The 16,224-nt window shown below is 38.9% G+C and overlaps 1 protein-coding gene across 7 annotated transcripts in view; it reads left to right on the top strand.

The window, feature by feature from the left end:
* The window catches only part of NRG1 (neuregulin 1), an 885,407-nt gene that overhangs the window by 714,962 nt on the left and 154,221 nt on the right, over positions 1-16,224 (top strand). For all 7 annotated transcript variants that reach the window (XM_072950309.1, XM_072950308.1, XM_072950312.1 and 4 more), the window contains exon 2: positions 13,959-14,136. In XM_072950309.1, the coding sequence (XP_072806410.1) occupies positions 13,959-14,136 (178 nt within the window). The remainder of the gene's footprint in view (positions 1-13,958; positions 14,137-16,224) is intronic.

Genomic DNA, 16,224 nt, shown 5'->3' with positions numbered 1-16,224 from the left:
TTTCATTTTTTTAAAATTTTTTTAAGCCCAGCACCTAGTGAACTGTAATTTTGGATATGAAGGGTTAGAATTTGACCCTGGTGGGTAAGTAAGCAGATGCCAACCATTACAGCACTACCCATAAGAACGTAAAAATTCTCATAATTTACTTTTGTCTCTTTCTGTAAGATCCTCAATTTCTCCAGAAGGGAAATTAAGTCTTATTTCTCTTTAACTTATCTAGGAAAATAAACTTTAAGCATTCCCCCTCCCAAAAAAAGATCCTTACTGGAAAGTGGGCATTAACTCTGCATATGCTGAGCAACTTTTAGAGCGAACTGCTTCCCCAGAGCATTGTAATTGTTCTGAAAATACTGTGCCCAGATCACCTGTATCAGAGTCATCCGAGATGCTTTTTGAAGGAACTCATTCTTGGGCTTTCCTCCGCTTCCAGTGCATCAGAATCTTTTGGGGGGGGGGGTCCTATGAATATTTCATATTCATTTTGGTAAACTTGCCCAGGTGACGTGTTTATACACAAGGTTTGAGGACATCTGGCTTGGGGTAGAGCGATCTGCCAGACCATTGACTGATCCCTGTCCTATTTACAGATATTTTTGCTGTAATTCCATGTTTGCATTCCTGGAAAAATCCCCTCATGTTGCAAAATCATACACTAAAAATAACAGAGCTTCTGGGAAAAGTAGGGCTGGGTGAAGAGAAGTCAGAATGTGGAGAACTATAATTGGACCACTAACAAGAAAGGTAAGAAACTCTCACACAGTTGACAGCTCAAATGGTATTTGTTCTCAGCAACTTAGTTCAATCTTTATACTCTTAAACCTTGAGACTGGTCAGATCTTGGTCCTTAAGGAAATACTCTTCTAGCAGAGATCAGTATTAACTTCATTATCAAATTTTTAAGACTGGTACATGCCATCATCATAGCACTTCGTACACAAATAGGGAAATACCTTTGCAGCCTTTTCATCTATACCATCAGCTTCTCCAGATAGGTTAACATAGTGGAAAGTGTAGCAATTCTTGAAGCTACTAAACCAACCATAACTTGCAATGCATATTTGTAGGATATCAGCCTTTTTTCATAAACCGTCGTGTATTACTAAGGCTATCTCTTCAATCAGAAGGAAGCTTGTCTCTTAGTGCTTTCAATCAATCACGTGCTGATATCATGCTGCTACTTAGAACTTATTTATTACATTAACACATGCTGTAGCAGAACCACTATAGAAATTTTTCTTCTTTTTTATTTTTTTTTTTGGTCACCATTATGATAAAACTCTTAGTGAAGTTTGGGTTTCTGCAGCTATGTTCTAACAGTTAAATCAAAGAGGGCCACTGCATTGCTGGCAGATTTTTGTCAGAAAGTGCTGAGATACTAGAGATGTCTAGAGATGGCTTTCATGACCTGTCTATAAGCTTCATCTAGCCAGGTTCTTAACTGTCATGTTTCTGTAGCTTTTAATTTATTTATATGATGTTCCCCCCTTTTACAGATAGATCATTGTTCAACAGATTCACTGCACATTTTTGGTCCCCTTACACAATTTTCCCTTGTGTTAGGTAAGATAGTTGAAGTATACCAAAGTTATGCAAGAAATAACTTTCTTCAGATACAGAAATTAGGTCATAAACCCAAAATATATGATTCCCAAGTGATGGATTTCATTAGACATCAACCCAGAAGTGAATGTAATGTTAATCTGTAAAGTCTTCTTTTGATGATTTTGTATAAGTTTTTGTTGCTTAAAATTCCTAAATGACATTTTCCAAAAACTAAGAAAAATTTACTGCTACTTTAAATAGGGAAGTCATTAGAAAAATAATTTATTTTGTTTTTTCACCTTAACTGTCAAATTTAAGCACACATCTACCAGTATGTAAGTTTGGGTTCTTGAGAGCCTTGGAAAATTTTGTAAAAGTCCTTTCTTCTTTTTTCAGTCGTATGACAATACTATTGTCATTGGGATGCTAGTATTCATAAATCATGTTTAAATATAAAAATTAGGTTGGTGACTCTCTGCTTATAAATTCCTAAAACACAGTGTACAAAAAGGAGAAGAAAAGATCTCTCTGACTCACTTTGGAGTTTAACAGCATTGAAAGATGACCCGACCTCTTCATGTTATGAGCAGGAAACTGAGTCCAAAGAGAAAGAATAGTTGTCTTGGCCATAACTGGTTGCGGTCATTCTCTGGGGTTGAACCTCAGTTCTTGAACTTCTAATGGTTTCCAACCTCTGTCCTTGGGGTCCATGACTTCTTTGGTGGGAGGCTCTCCCTTGGACCCTGAATAGGAGTCCCTGTAGGGTGAGGTGATGCACAGCCAGTGGTCTATCTATTTTTATACACTAAGAATCTACATACTGTTTTGTGGGATGGAGTTCCACAGCTGTTAATATTGGAAAATCAACAAGATTGATTCCATTTTGGGAATTGTATTAGTTTTCTGGTGCTGTTGTAATTAATTAATTATCGCAAGCTAAGTGGCTTAAAACAACACATATTTATTATCTTGGCATTCTATAGGTTAGAATTCCAAGATGGGTCTTACTGGGCTGAAATCAAAGCATTGGCAGGGCTGCATTCCCTTCTGGAAGCTCTGGGAGGGAGTCTATTTTCTTGGCTTTTTCATCTTCTAAAGGCTGCCTGCCTTCCGTGACTCGGGGCCCCCTTCCTCTGACTTCAGAAGCCAGCCGCCCTACATCTCTGATCATTCTTTTACTGACTGGGTGACACTGGCCGCTCTTACAGAGTCACACGATTAGATTGGGTGCTACAGCATCATCTCCGCACTTCAAGGCCCTTACCTTCACCCCCACCTGCAGAGTCCCCGCTTGGAAGGCAACAGAGTCACAGGGTCTAGGAATTAGGATTGAGGCATCTTTGGGAATCATTACTGTGCCTGCCACCGGAATGAATGTACTTTCATTGGTCTCAGCTCTAAGTCGGCAGTCACTTTTAAACCTTTATAGTAACATAGAAAACTTTATAAACTGCTGAAGGTTACCAAAGACATAAACAGCAGTATGATAAGACTAGCTTACCAGAGTTTATTGAGTGCTTGCAATCAGACACACGCTGATTGCTCAGTGCTTAAATTACATTATCTTGTTTAATCCTGTTAACACGTTCTATTATAATCTCATTTTAAATTTTAGGAAACTGAGGTCTAGAGAATTTTAATACTTTCCCTGAGGTTGCACAGCTAGTACTTAGCAGAGCAGGATTGGAATTTAGGTTTGTCTGACTTAGGTTTTTAACCAGTACATTTCACAACTTATATTGAGTCATATGATGATAAAAGTGTAACATAGTGTGAATATAGTTTATGCAGACAAAACCTAATGAAGAGCTGTTTTTAATTTGAAAAATACTTCGTTATCATGAATAAAAGCTTTCAAAATGCCGTTTTACCAAATGAGCTATATTTAACTGATTCATATTAGTTGGTTGTATATAGTTTTAGTGATCAGATCAAGTCACAATTTAAATGCGAAAGAAAGCTGTATTACGTGACAAAGTGGAAGGGATGTAGTTCCCTCAACAATTTTTTCGTGCTCTTAGATTGTAAAGATAAGAACTTATTTTCCAAGTCATGTCATAGTCTACTTGGTTAATAGACTTCTCCTCGACTTCTGCCCCCACCCCAGGATTTAAACTCCAGGAGAGCCGGGATCTTATTTTTCTTACTCATGTCTGTATCTTCAGTACTTAAAACAGTGGTAGCCATTTAATAGACACTCAATAGTATCTGTCAAAAGAATGGAGATTGAGAAATATCGAAGAGAATAAAGCTGATTATCTATCTGAATACTAGTTGGATTTCAGCAGAAGGTCTTTTTGGTATGGAATATTCTGATGTGATTGTTAAGAAAAGACCATAGAGTAGGTTGTACGAACAAGTAAGACAGGTAGGCGATAACCCTGATGAATCCAATGTGTTTTTACATGAATCTCGTGCACTAGAGAGAAAGAAGGGGTTAATCTGATACAGAGTATTTGACTCACAGACTGACTTTATTTCTTTATTTGTTCTCCTATTCAGCAAATATTATTAGTCACTGTGCTAGTTATTAGGATAAAAGATGAATTAAAAGAAAAAAGCCCCAGACTTATAGGAGCCTTCTGTCTCCTGGGTGAAGCAAATCCCTTTGAAGATAAAATGCATTGTATTAAAGGGAATAATAATGGATTTATGGTAACTCGGAAGAGGGCCACTTAACTTACTATTCAGAAAAGTACATAAATTGGGCCAGTTATCTTGCATATACTTTGGGGGTGTGGGGGAGAAATAATATAGATTTACAGGGGAGTTGCAAAGACAGGGCAGGGTTCCCATAGACCCTTCGTCCTGCTCCCCGTTCCCTTGGTATATTGATCAAGACTGAAAATTAACATTGGTACAAAACTATTCGCTAAACTATACACCTTATTCACATTTCACCATCTTGAGTCCAACTTTCTGTGCCGAAGTGAGATCATGTGTGAATGTGCTTCCTTTTTCATTCTAAAACATCTTACTTCATGATTCGAGGGTTTCCCAAGCACTGTAGTGTTCCTCTATGAATCTAAAATTTTTATGACTTTAAAGACCCCTCGCTTTCCTTTCTTGGCCTTCCTTGTATCAGTCTTTGGGATTCTAGAATGTTTAGTCTACTTCTTTACGTTGGCAGCCCTTCCCTTTGAGCTTTTTAGTGACCCTTCTTGATCGTTTCCAGCTGCTTTGTTTTTTTTCTTTTTTTTTTTTTTTTGGATCTTGAAGAATGACCACAGCTATGTGCAGTTTTTCAGGTGTTAATTACGTGATTTTGTGTCATTTGGATTTATAGGAGCTAATTTTTTTAAGATGATTTACAGATAATGGCAGTCAAATCAGCACTAATCATGAAAACTAATTTTTTTACCACCATTTTTAATTAGAGCTTTCCAACTGTATGAAATAGGTAAGGCAGATCTCTCCCTCCCACCCCTTTTTATGTACAAGCATATTGAGGTTCAGCTATAATTATGTGTCTCTCTGGTCCCACAGACCAAACAACACTCGACTCCGGGTTTGCTGAGTCCAGATTCTTAACAGTTCGTAGAGACTGTCAGAAACGAGAGGCAGAAGCACAGGATGTTATGTGTAGAGTTTAGTCATTTAAATTCACGGACTAGAAACTATTAGCAAAGAATCCAATTAAACTTCCTTCTAAATAAAAACAAACTAAGAGACATTTCTAGTGGCGTGCCAGTGTCCCTGTGGAGGAAATGAAAGCCACGTGTTGACATGCTAAGGAAGCTTCCCTGAGGTTTCTTTTGAGTGATGTGTGTGAATCTTTGCGCTGAGAAAATTTTATTGCAATTTAGGAACCAATGGATCATCTCAGAATGTGTGGGAAGCAGGTGACCCGTACTTTCAAGAGGTGCTTTAATGAATTAATTTCTTGCATCAAATGAGGGAAACTGAATTCTAAGTCTTCCTTATTGTGATTGTGTGTGTGTGTGTGTGTGTGTGTGTGTGTGTTGTCTGAAACCAGACTCCTTTGGCTCTGACCTTATAGCTTGACTCCCGAGGATGTGCAGGAGAGCGTCGCAGCCTTGTCGCTCTGTGAGACAGGTCACAAAATGAGACTGCTGTAGGTGATCAGTGATGTAGCACAGATTTCCCAACTTACAAATAAACAATCTGTTTATCTGACCCAGGTCATTTCCCCTCATCTTCAACAAATTCGTGACGCTGGGAATCCTAAGATAAGAAATTTGCTTTCCTTGGTCTTTCCTGTGAGGTAGCAGGAAAATGATAAGGATTCAGTTGGTAGGTTGTCTGTGGACCTGCTTAAAAGTGCAAAGAGCTACCCAGGCTTTTAAAGACCCTCCAGAAGTCAAGCCTGGGCCCTACTTAAGAAAGGATGCAAAGCTGGTTATTTCACTGTAGTAAGCAGAGCAGGGGAAAATTTAACTTTGATCTGGCAGGCCTCCCCTCCATCCTGGCATGCACTTGTCAGTGTCATTCAGTTTCATAAGTTATCTGTGGATAAAAAAGATAAATCAGAAACCTCTGGTTACCAGGAAAATTGACCTGCCTAAATAACAAAGAAATGGACTTTAGAGGTCCTGAAAGGCACGTTTACCTCATGATTAGCTCTGCTGAAATGTTTTCTTCTTCACAGGAGGGGTAAGTTTTAAATGGCTGCATGCAAAGTAGATCGTGGAGTTCTGTGTATTGGTACAAATTAGGATTTTGTTCAAAAGCAGCGCTTTATGCTGTTTGCATGTGTTTTATGCAATGTTTAGAAGTTTCATGTAGCTGTCATAGTTTAAAACTAATTATAATCAAGTGTTAACTAACTCATCTTCCCTGGAAATTTTATCCAGTTTAGAACATCTAAATAAAGTTCTTTCAAAGGGAAAGAAAGAGAGAGAATTTTAGTGACATGAGTTAATTGAATGATTGTAATTCAGTTTGTTCTTGTTCAGTTTGAACAAAGAAATCATGGCTATGAAGACAAATATTATTAACACATCAAGGGCACACTCATGTACTAAATGTACTCGAGCAATAAACACATCAGAAGAGAAAAACTCTTTTTCTTTTATTTTTTCTTTTATTTTATTACAATAAGAAAAGAAATAAATATAGTATCAAATTTTCAGTAACTGGATATTTCTTCATTTCTCTGTTTAAGTGACAGGTTGGGGGAATATGGCAGGTATGGATAACGAATGAAGGAGGGAAAAAAACTGCTTTTTGACAACAGAAAAGATCCGATTTATAAACTTATGCCAAATGAAATTTGCTACACATCAATTAGGTCAAAAAAAAAAGGGTCCATTTTAACCCCATATATTGATGGCCTTAAGTGATGCTTGCAGGACAGCTTCTCTGTGTCCCTGAGTGAGATGTTCTTGTAACTGGGGGCAGCTCTGGTGACAGCATTAATTAGGCAGCTTGTTGAACACCTACCTTAAAGCTGCCAGCAAGGGTGCCGTGATTTACATCAGCATCCATGGTCACGGCGTGCTGCCTTTGGACCTTGAAAGAACAACGGGGATCTGTTAAGACCCTCTGGTTGCTGTGTTCCCTCGTGGGGGCTATCGAGTGTCAGTGAACCCTGGAGTCAGATACAGTGCAGTCCACCCCTGTGGCATTTGGTGGATGACAATCACACAGTTCAAAAACATTTCTTTGTATCATGCCATTTTCAAGTATTCTGTCTTGTTTCATTTCCCCATAAATCATCAGAGTAACTGAGGAGAGTCAGCAATTTTCATATCTACTTTCTCTCCCAGACTCTCTTTGACACTTGGACAATGCAGAAATGATCTGTCATGTGCTGTATGCCAGGTTCTATCAGGAAGATAGAGGCACTATTCATATATCAATAAATTAAATCTTACATTTGACTTTAAACATATCCAACATAGCAGATTATTCAGCTGATTGCGTAGGAGTTAAAAGCAGGGGGCCCCTGGCGTCAGCCTTCCGGGGTCCAGATACTGGTGCCCATATGCTGGCTGTGTGACCGTGGGAGGGTGCTGTACCTCTCTGTTTCTGTTTCATCATCTGTACGTTGGGAATAATGGTAGTCACGCATATCTCCTGGAATTGTTACAACAGTTAAAGGAGTTGATAAACATAGCGTTCTTAGAATGGTACCTGGTACATAGTAGGGACTCAGCCAGCATTAGCTATTATTATTCGGAAGGAGTTTATTGTTGAAAGTACTAAGATGATCTCACTTTTAACTTCATCTCATAGGCCTTGGGAACACTATTTAGTAGTTTCATAATTTTGTCTTTGGCCGTCAACCTATGAAACACTGGGCAAAGCACTACAGAATAAAAGAGGAAGATTGCTAATTTCAACAAACGTAATTATCAATTTTTAAGCTGAAAAAATTCTGTTACCTAGTAAACCTGTGCTTACGTCCCTTGTAGAATTTCACAGGGTTGTAAATCTCTTGCAGACATGTGTGGAGAGGGCGTCTGGTTGATCTGGCTTCTTGTAAGGAACGTAAAGTTACCATAGCGGCAATGAAGTGGAATCATCTTTCCTGATTTTTAGTCTCCCATCCTGTTCCTTTTACCCCACCTCCATCTCAAACTGTGCAGTCTCTCCTGCTGGAGAGAAAGGTCCTGAGCTTAAATCCTGGTCTGCAGCTCGACGGCCTTGTGACATTGATCAAGCGCAGGTATAACCACCCCATGTCCTCACCTGTGAAGTGGGAAGAATAATTATCCACCACGCATGAAACACAATGAGGAAAAGGGAAGAGGAAGAGGGTGTTTAACACAAATGGTGAATCTGAGGCTACATGTGGATCATAAATAACTTAATAGTGAAGGGAACAAATTTTGACCTCATAGACTAGGGTCAGGCAATGAAGACAGTCCATCAACTTTGACTTGAAGGCAGAAGAGATGATATTCAAGTGTGTGTGCTCCTTCTCGCTGCCGTGGGGGCACAACCTGGGCCCCGTGGGGAGAAGCTGAGCTGGGGCGCACGAAAGGGGCGAGGAAGGAGCGTGCGTGTGATGACCCGCGTCTTAGCTGAGGCAGGGATCAAGCAGAGATCACTCTAACGGCGATGACCAGGTAAGAGAAGTATAGGAGAACGTGAACATTGCAAAGTTAAGACTGCACTGCTGACTGGACAGCCTCCCAGGTAGACTTACGTTTCCTTTCTGTTAGCATCGTACGGCAGGGGGTGTGCGAATCCCAATCCAATGGAAGACATACGAGCAAAGAATAGTGTCACTGGGACCGTTTGATCTCAAATTTTAAAAACTCTTCTGAGAAAGTAGGTGTGGACTTTGGAATAATTTCTGGACCTGGGTCTATACCAGTATCTTCTCGATCCTTCCTTCTACTTTTTTTTTTTTCAGGAAACAGTTGAGGTCCTACTTTGTGCTAAGCTCCTGAGGTCCTGTATCTCTTCAACCTCATACGTTTAGAAGTTTGGATGTTTGAATATAGTGCCAATCAAAATGGACCCACCATCACCAGTAGCCTAAGCCTCCAAATAGGGACTGTAACCACCCACTAGTGACTGCTCTTGCCCCTCCTTGATTGGGTGGGGATCAGTTCCTTAAATGGCCCTCTTTTTTTAACCTGTGCTTCTTCAGTGCAGTTTGGTGGGTGTGGTATTGATCATAGAATGTGAGAGGTCATTTTCGATAGTCTTAGAATAAACGTCACTGTTGACCGGAGTGATTGTGACTCATAACCCTCGAAAAGAATTCTATTGTTTCAGTCAACTTGTGGCAGTGAACTGTGGGAAGTGAGACTCGGAGCACGTCCATGTGTAAAACTCTCCACCAACAGAAACTGATATGTTTAGAGAATCAAAGTTAACACTAGTAAGAAGCCAACTTAGGCTGTCGGGGCACAACCGTTGTGAAGAATAGAAGTAAAATGCTAAAATATCACCCCCAATTTTATTGTTTTATGTTGTGTAATGACACGTTCCATGCATATGTCATGAGGATTGTTCAAAATGCTCGTAAAGGTATCATCCAGTAAGACACATATCTCCTTGACTGTGTAAGGAGTTGGACATGGAACTGCTATAATGGTATTTCTGGATCCAAATCCACCTTGAAGCCTATTCTCAATGGGCTTACTGGTTTAGTTTGCTGCCAATGATATGGAGTCAGCTTGAGAATATTTTATAATAAATGCCTGAACTTCATAGTGATTGTCTCTCAAGTGAAGACACCCACATGTTTTATCTCATTCTCCAAACATCCTTGCTGAATACACAGATTCATGTAGTAGCTCTCATTTAAGCTTTTGGGGAACTCTAGTTAACTGGAGTTAGGGACAGTCTATCTGAAGGATGATTTGGCTGGATGTGGGGTAGCCTGAGTAGTAAGTCACCACGTGTGGCAACGAGTAGTGACCTTGCAGGAGAGTTTTTAACTTAACGATCACTCCTTGCGGAAGTGGCGGTGGTTTTAATCCTAGGTGTCTTGCAAAATACCATTGCCACTAGGGCTTGCTGCCTTTTACAAGGTTTATTTACAAAACTTCAAACCTGATAAGATAAATTTTCCCTTTTAAAGTCAAATTTGTGAGTGCAGCTCAGAAGAGAAGACCAGATGACAAAGCATAGACTTTTTCAACTCTGCGCATCGACTGTAATCGTCTCCATAAGATGGTGAAGGAAGGAAGAAATGTGATCGATAAAGGAGTTGTAGTCACTTATTTACCTTTAACGTGACTATAAAAGGAAAAAAAAAGGACCTCCTTCTGCGTAGAGGACTGAGTAATGATATTTGTGTGGCTTTTATCAACTAACATAATCGTCGTTCACTGATTTTCACCATGAGATCTACAGGTGCATGATATCAAGCTTCTATATGGTTTTATGCAGGGAAGGCTTCAGTGGAATTGTAGCTGAAAGCTCACTGTTATTTGATAATATTTTGCAGGTTTCCTGTTTAATTTGTTCAGTGTGTTGAGACTCTTCAGAGTGACTGCCCAGCCAAACATGGAGAATTATGATAGGAGTTAACTTTGCATCGTCAGACCTTCAGAGAACAGAAACACCTTGTCTGGTGTCACATGCTATCAGCATATCTCGGCAGCATACACATGCTAAAATTTGTTTCCTGTTCTCAACAATACAGTACAATGCTTGATACAGCAGCACTGGGTATGCTTGAAAAAAGAAAAAAGTGCCCCCCCTAGACAATTAAAACAAGAGGATTGCTTAGATGAATGGTTCTTTTTTAAATGTATTTCATCTTTATCACAAATATTTATTCACGCATTAAATGTTTGGAGTAAACGAGCCTAGTGCCTTAGATTTTTGTGTGGTCAGCATGTCAAATAAATATTTTTGGATTACTGCCACAGTATTTTTCCTGCATTATGCAACATGTCAATTAAGAAATGTAATGTGCAAAAATAGACTTTTTAAAGTATACAATTATACCTACTTGCATTGAGTTAGAGAAGAATACACTTGTGATTTTTTTAAAGCCCTTTAAAACACTGAAATCCTGTAAAAAGGAGCCTGTAAAATGCGTGGCATTGCTCTGAGGGTATTTGAGTTTCTATTTTATAGGCTGCTTTTTTTTTGCACTTTACTGTCTGTCTCTGGCAATACATTTCTTAGGGTGTGGATGTGTTCATATTAATGTCAAGCAAGTTTCAAATAGATTTCGGCAAAGACTGCTTAAAACTTACTCTGTCATTAAATTGTTTCAAGGTGTGGAAGTGCTGCCTCTCCAGAATCCCACTGAAAGCAAAATTATAAAACCCTGGTAGACCAAATACAATTAAATCCTGCTAAGGATGCTCAGACTACTTACTGCTTTAGAAGCATTAACTTAGCATTGTGTTTGCCTTCAACCAGTTTTTAGTTATCAGACCATTTTACTCTTAGACCAGAATTGAAAGGCAAGTAAAAAAAAAAATTGCAATTTTTAAATCAAAGTGCTCACTTAAAAAAAATTGCCCCCCAAAGTTTTGGAACTACTCCTGGTCTGATAAAATTATACCTGAGTGTTAGAAAGTACTGGGTGGAGTAGATTTTTTTTTCCAGTGAAATAAGAGAGATTATTTCACGTGAGCAAACTGTCTATGGAAGAAATATACGTACTTAAAATGTACTCTGGTAACACAGAGTTATTATTTTATAATCTAATGGAAGAAAACTTACTGTACTGAAAATTATCTCATTATAAACAGATGAGAGAAACCACACAGATCAGATGTGCTCAATATTAGTTTGTATTTTTATCAGGAATCTGTGAACTATTCAGGGCTCTTCCATTAGTGTGGTTATTGTGAAGACAAAGAAGACTTTATGTTATTGTCTAGTCTGCCGGATACCTGAATTCGGGCTCCACCTGGAGTGAGTGAGGACTTTTGTATGGTACTTCTCTAGAAGAGACTACTGACAGCAGAACGTGGGCCCACCGTGCAGTCACGTGGCTGGGTTGGTGGTCCACAGATTTGCTTCTCCGTTTATGCTACGGAGGATTTTGAGTTAACTCCTTAAAGCTGCTCTTCTCTGCAAAGCTGGATATCTTCATGTCACAGATGGTTTCCCCAGAAGACACAGGAGAGACATTATTCCAAGTGGACTTCTAGGGCCTCCAGATAAATTAAAAGGGGATGTGTAATTGTAAGGACACTGCTAAGAAGTCACAACATTCAAACTGTTTTGGCTGTAATTTATTGGAAACTTCATATCCTCATTCCTTTTTTGTTTCTTTCTGGATTTGCTTGGTAAGGGCAGTGTTGTAGGAAAACAAACCCAGAGTAGGAAAGGGATTCCATTTCCTGCTCATGTCTAGCATGGCTCTGGCTGCTGCCTTGGAGTCTTCACGGCTGTGCACAGTGAATAGCTGCTCACTGCATCCCAGAGGTGCAGTCTCCTTTGGTGTGTTTGAGGAATTAACTTCCTGTTAAGTCCTCAATGGGGGCAGAAGTAGATTTTGTAGTTGGCTTTTCTAAGAATCGTTGGAAACAGAGATGTTGAGATCTCCAATTCTGCCATGTTGTTTATTAAGGGAAATTTTGTGTGCAGAGGGAAATCCATCCATTATGCTTTTTAAAAACTGTTTTATTATGAAAAAATTGGACATGCTGTACAGAACTGTGTAACAAACCCCCGTTTCTACCTATTGCCTAGCTTCTACAGGGATCTACTCCTGGGGAAATTTGTTTCATTTTTACGCCTACTCGTTCCCCCACCACCATTTCATTTTGAAGTAAATCTCAGCTCTTATAACATTTGATCCATAAATACTTCAGTAGAGAATAGATACTCCTTTAAGCAGTCTTGCTTAAAATAAGAATGTTATGTAAGTGTTTGATGTAAAATATCCTACAGATTAATGCACAGTTTAGTACTCCCACTCTGTTGAGAAGATGTAAAAGGGCTAAATCCAATCAAACTGATAATTTGATGGGAGCGTGGGGGTCATCTGGAAAGATCATGCATTGTCTGTGAAACAGTAACCGTAGGTCCAGTAAAGGAGTGATGTTGCCGAAGAATTTCTTGAAGAAATGAGCATGGTTCAGATCTATGAGTCCTCTTTGTCCTTTGGGCTACTTCTGATGCAAGGGTAGTATGACTCCGACTCTCCAGAATGTTGTAACCATGGACAAGAGACACTTACCTGTCTCTGAAGTTAAACGTCCCATTAAAAAGTAGATATGGTACCTGCTGTACCTATTCGCAGAATTGTGATGAAGATACATTGTGATCGGGGATGTGAGCATGCTTTAGAAATAATGGCCCAGATACGTATTCTTTAGCATAAGATTTTAGTTCTTTGAAATGACCAGTGTTCAGGATTTTTGACGGTATCAGAGAATGTAAAGGTTGAGGAAATTACTATCATACCTATGTGTATATATATATACACACACATATATATATGTACATCTTAGAATATTTTTTAAAGAATATTTTTTTAAGTTGAAGTATAGCTGATGTACAATATTATGTAAGTTACAGGTGTGCAATATAGTGATCCACAATTTTTCAAGGTTATATTCCGTTTATAGTTATTATAAAATATTGGCGATATTCCCTGTGTTGTAAAATATATCACTGTAGCTTATTTCATACATAATTGTTTGTACCTCTTAATCCTCTACCCTTATCTTGCCCCGCCCCCTTTTCTTCTCCCCACTGGAAACCACTAGTTTGTTCTTGATATCAACGAGTCTTTTTTAAGAATAATTTTATAATCTAAGTTCTCTTTTTCCCCCATGAATATTTTTTGCTTGGGCATTTTATTTTTCTCTAAGTTGAAATACATTTTGGCTGCCCGCACCCCCCGACCCCCACCACTGTTTTGGTTTTTTTGGTTTTTTTGGTTTTTGTCTCTCTCTCAGGTAGTTAAAGCCTTTGAGAATGGTTTCTTGATCAGGCTCACCAAAATTAAAGTGTTTCTCTCTGAAAGATCACCAGGTGATCAGAACGTTTTTCCCTTCTCTTTTCTGTTTCAGCCTTGCCTCCCCGATTGAAAGAGATGAAAAGTCAGGAGTCGGCTGCAGGCTCCAAACTGGTGCTTCGGTGCGAGACCAGTTCTGAATACTCCTCTCTCAAATTCAAATGGTTCAAGAATGGAAATGAATTAAACCGAAAGAACAAACCACAAAACATCAAGATACAGAAAAGGCCGGGGTAAGTATCCTGTATGTCACGGCGGAGGCAGTGCCTAGCAACAGAATGATAAAAAATATATATCTATAAATTACTTGCAGCCTAATAAGTAAAGATACCATCAACAAACCATGATATACAATCAATGAAGAGATTTTTTTTCATCATAGGGTGGCCAGAACTTGTGTCGTTACATAAGAAAGAATTTCAAGTTTCTGATTCTTGCAGTTTCTGGATGAGGAAAAGGAAGGATGGATGTGGGAAGAACTATAGAATGTGGGTGGAAATAGAAGGGCTGAGGGAAAATAGTATTAACAGCAGCTGTTTTAATAGCAATAAATGAGATTCTAAAATTCTGCTTAGAGTGCCAGTGCCTCATACAGTGAAAATCCTGGCTTCGCTGTAAAGATCAATAATTACCTAGATTTATGGAAAGACTTAGAATCTCATCCGTTGAATGTGAACTATTTTCAAGTGAGAGTTCAATACATACCTCCTAAGAATTTTTACACGACAGTTCTCTTAAAACTGCATCACCATTATAGCAGATTAAAACATCAGGTAATCCTGGGTAGCAAGAATCTTAAATGCCCCTGCCCTCCCTTGAGGAGGTCCATATTTGAGAAGGTTTCATGTGACCCCTTGTAACATCTTGGTAGGTATGTTCTATACCGCCTCTAAAATGATGCTCTTTGATATTCCTATAGTATTCATTTATATTTATTTCCTTAGTTAAGACATTGTTCTTCTAATATCCAGCTACATTTTGAAATTACGGGGAAAGATACACGTCTTGGATTTTTGCTTGTAAACAGTCCTTTGATCATGTGACGTGTATTCATTCTAATAGTGGTTCCAAGCTCAAAGATTGCATTTTCTCTATTTACACTTCAGAGCAGTCGAGTGAAATCCCAGGTATGAAGCAGCAATGAAAGAATCCCCCCCCCCCGGACTTGGGTTTCATAAGACAACTACTAAAAAGTTGTCACACCCACGTGAGCAAGAGTAAACGAAGTGATTGTAACGGAACTTAATTTAATCTTACCAAAGTGCTTAATTAGTCTAAAAGCCGTCATTAGGGAGGTTTTCCTGCTTTCCATGGTTTTATTAACTACACTGCTTATTCTAGTTATTGATTGTGTCAGCAAGATCTCTTGATTTCAAAGTATAATGCAGGGTAAAGGAAAGCCTCAGTGTCACCTCCTGTAGCAAGTGGTGCTTCAAAAATACAGAAAACAAAGATACAAAAAATAACACTGGAAAGTGACAGGGTGTTTTCATACATAATCTTGTGTGTTTTTTACAACATTCCCCTAGGTAGTAAGGGGAGTCAAACTGCACACAGTAACGCTCTAATTTTGCAGACTAAGAAATCAAAGGTCCAAAAAGCATTGCCTTGCCTCATGTCACCCAACTAGCTGTGACTAAGCTGGAACACAAATCTATTTCTTGATGCCTCATCCTTCTTTAAAAAGGGAAAGCTGACATGTTTACTACCATGTGTGCATGTGGGGAGCGGAGGAGACAGAGTGAGTGAAATGAAAAAAATGAGTCTTACAGAGAGGTTGAACAATAACAAAAAATCCTTCTTGATAGATTTTGGTGTCTGTTTTGTTTTCATCAGTTAGCCAAGTTAGTAAGAAACTAAGTTGTCTGCACATGCAGCATGATGTCTCGCTCATTTCTATGTGGCTGTCAAACAATAACAAAAATATTTACGTGCCCACAGAAGGCTTTTATGCTAGGAATACAGAGGAATAGAATAATCATCGGGTGTTTGTTATCTTTACGCCCAGGGAGTCATAAGATTGCAGAGTGATGATCTCATTCAGCCTTATATCAAAAAGGAGTTCCAGCAATCATGTGCTAAAACCCTATTAGAGCTGGGGAGCTTCAGGATTTTTAAGCAGCCCATCTGTGTACAAATAGTGGTCTAAAAAAAAAGCATTACTTATATTGAGGTCAGTTCTGCTTTATCATAAGTCAAGATTTAATCAGGGATATGAAATGTCTAGCACTTCATATCAGACAATAAAACTCAGCACTGAATTGTAGGTTACCGACACAAACTGCCGTGAGAGTTGTGGGGGGGACCCCAAGAGCTTCAGG

This window comes from Vicugna pacos, chromosome 26 (genome assembly GCF_048564905.1).
Source record: "Vicugna pacos chromosome 26, VicPac4, whole genome shotgun sequence".
Taxonomy (NCBI): Eukaryota; Metazoa; Chordata; class Mammalia; order Artiodactyla; family Camelidae; genus Vicugna; species Vicugna pacos.
Note: the sequence above shows the minus strand (reverse complement) of the source record. Positions and strands in the feature narration are given on the sequence as shown.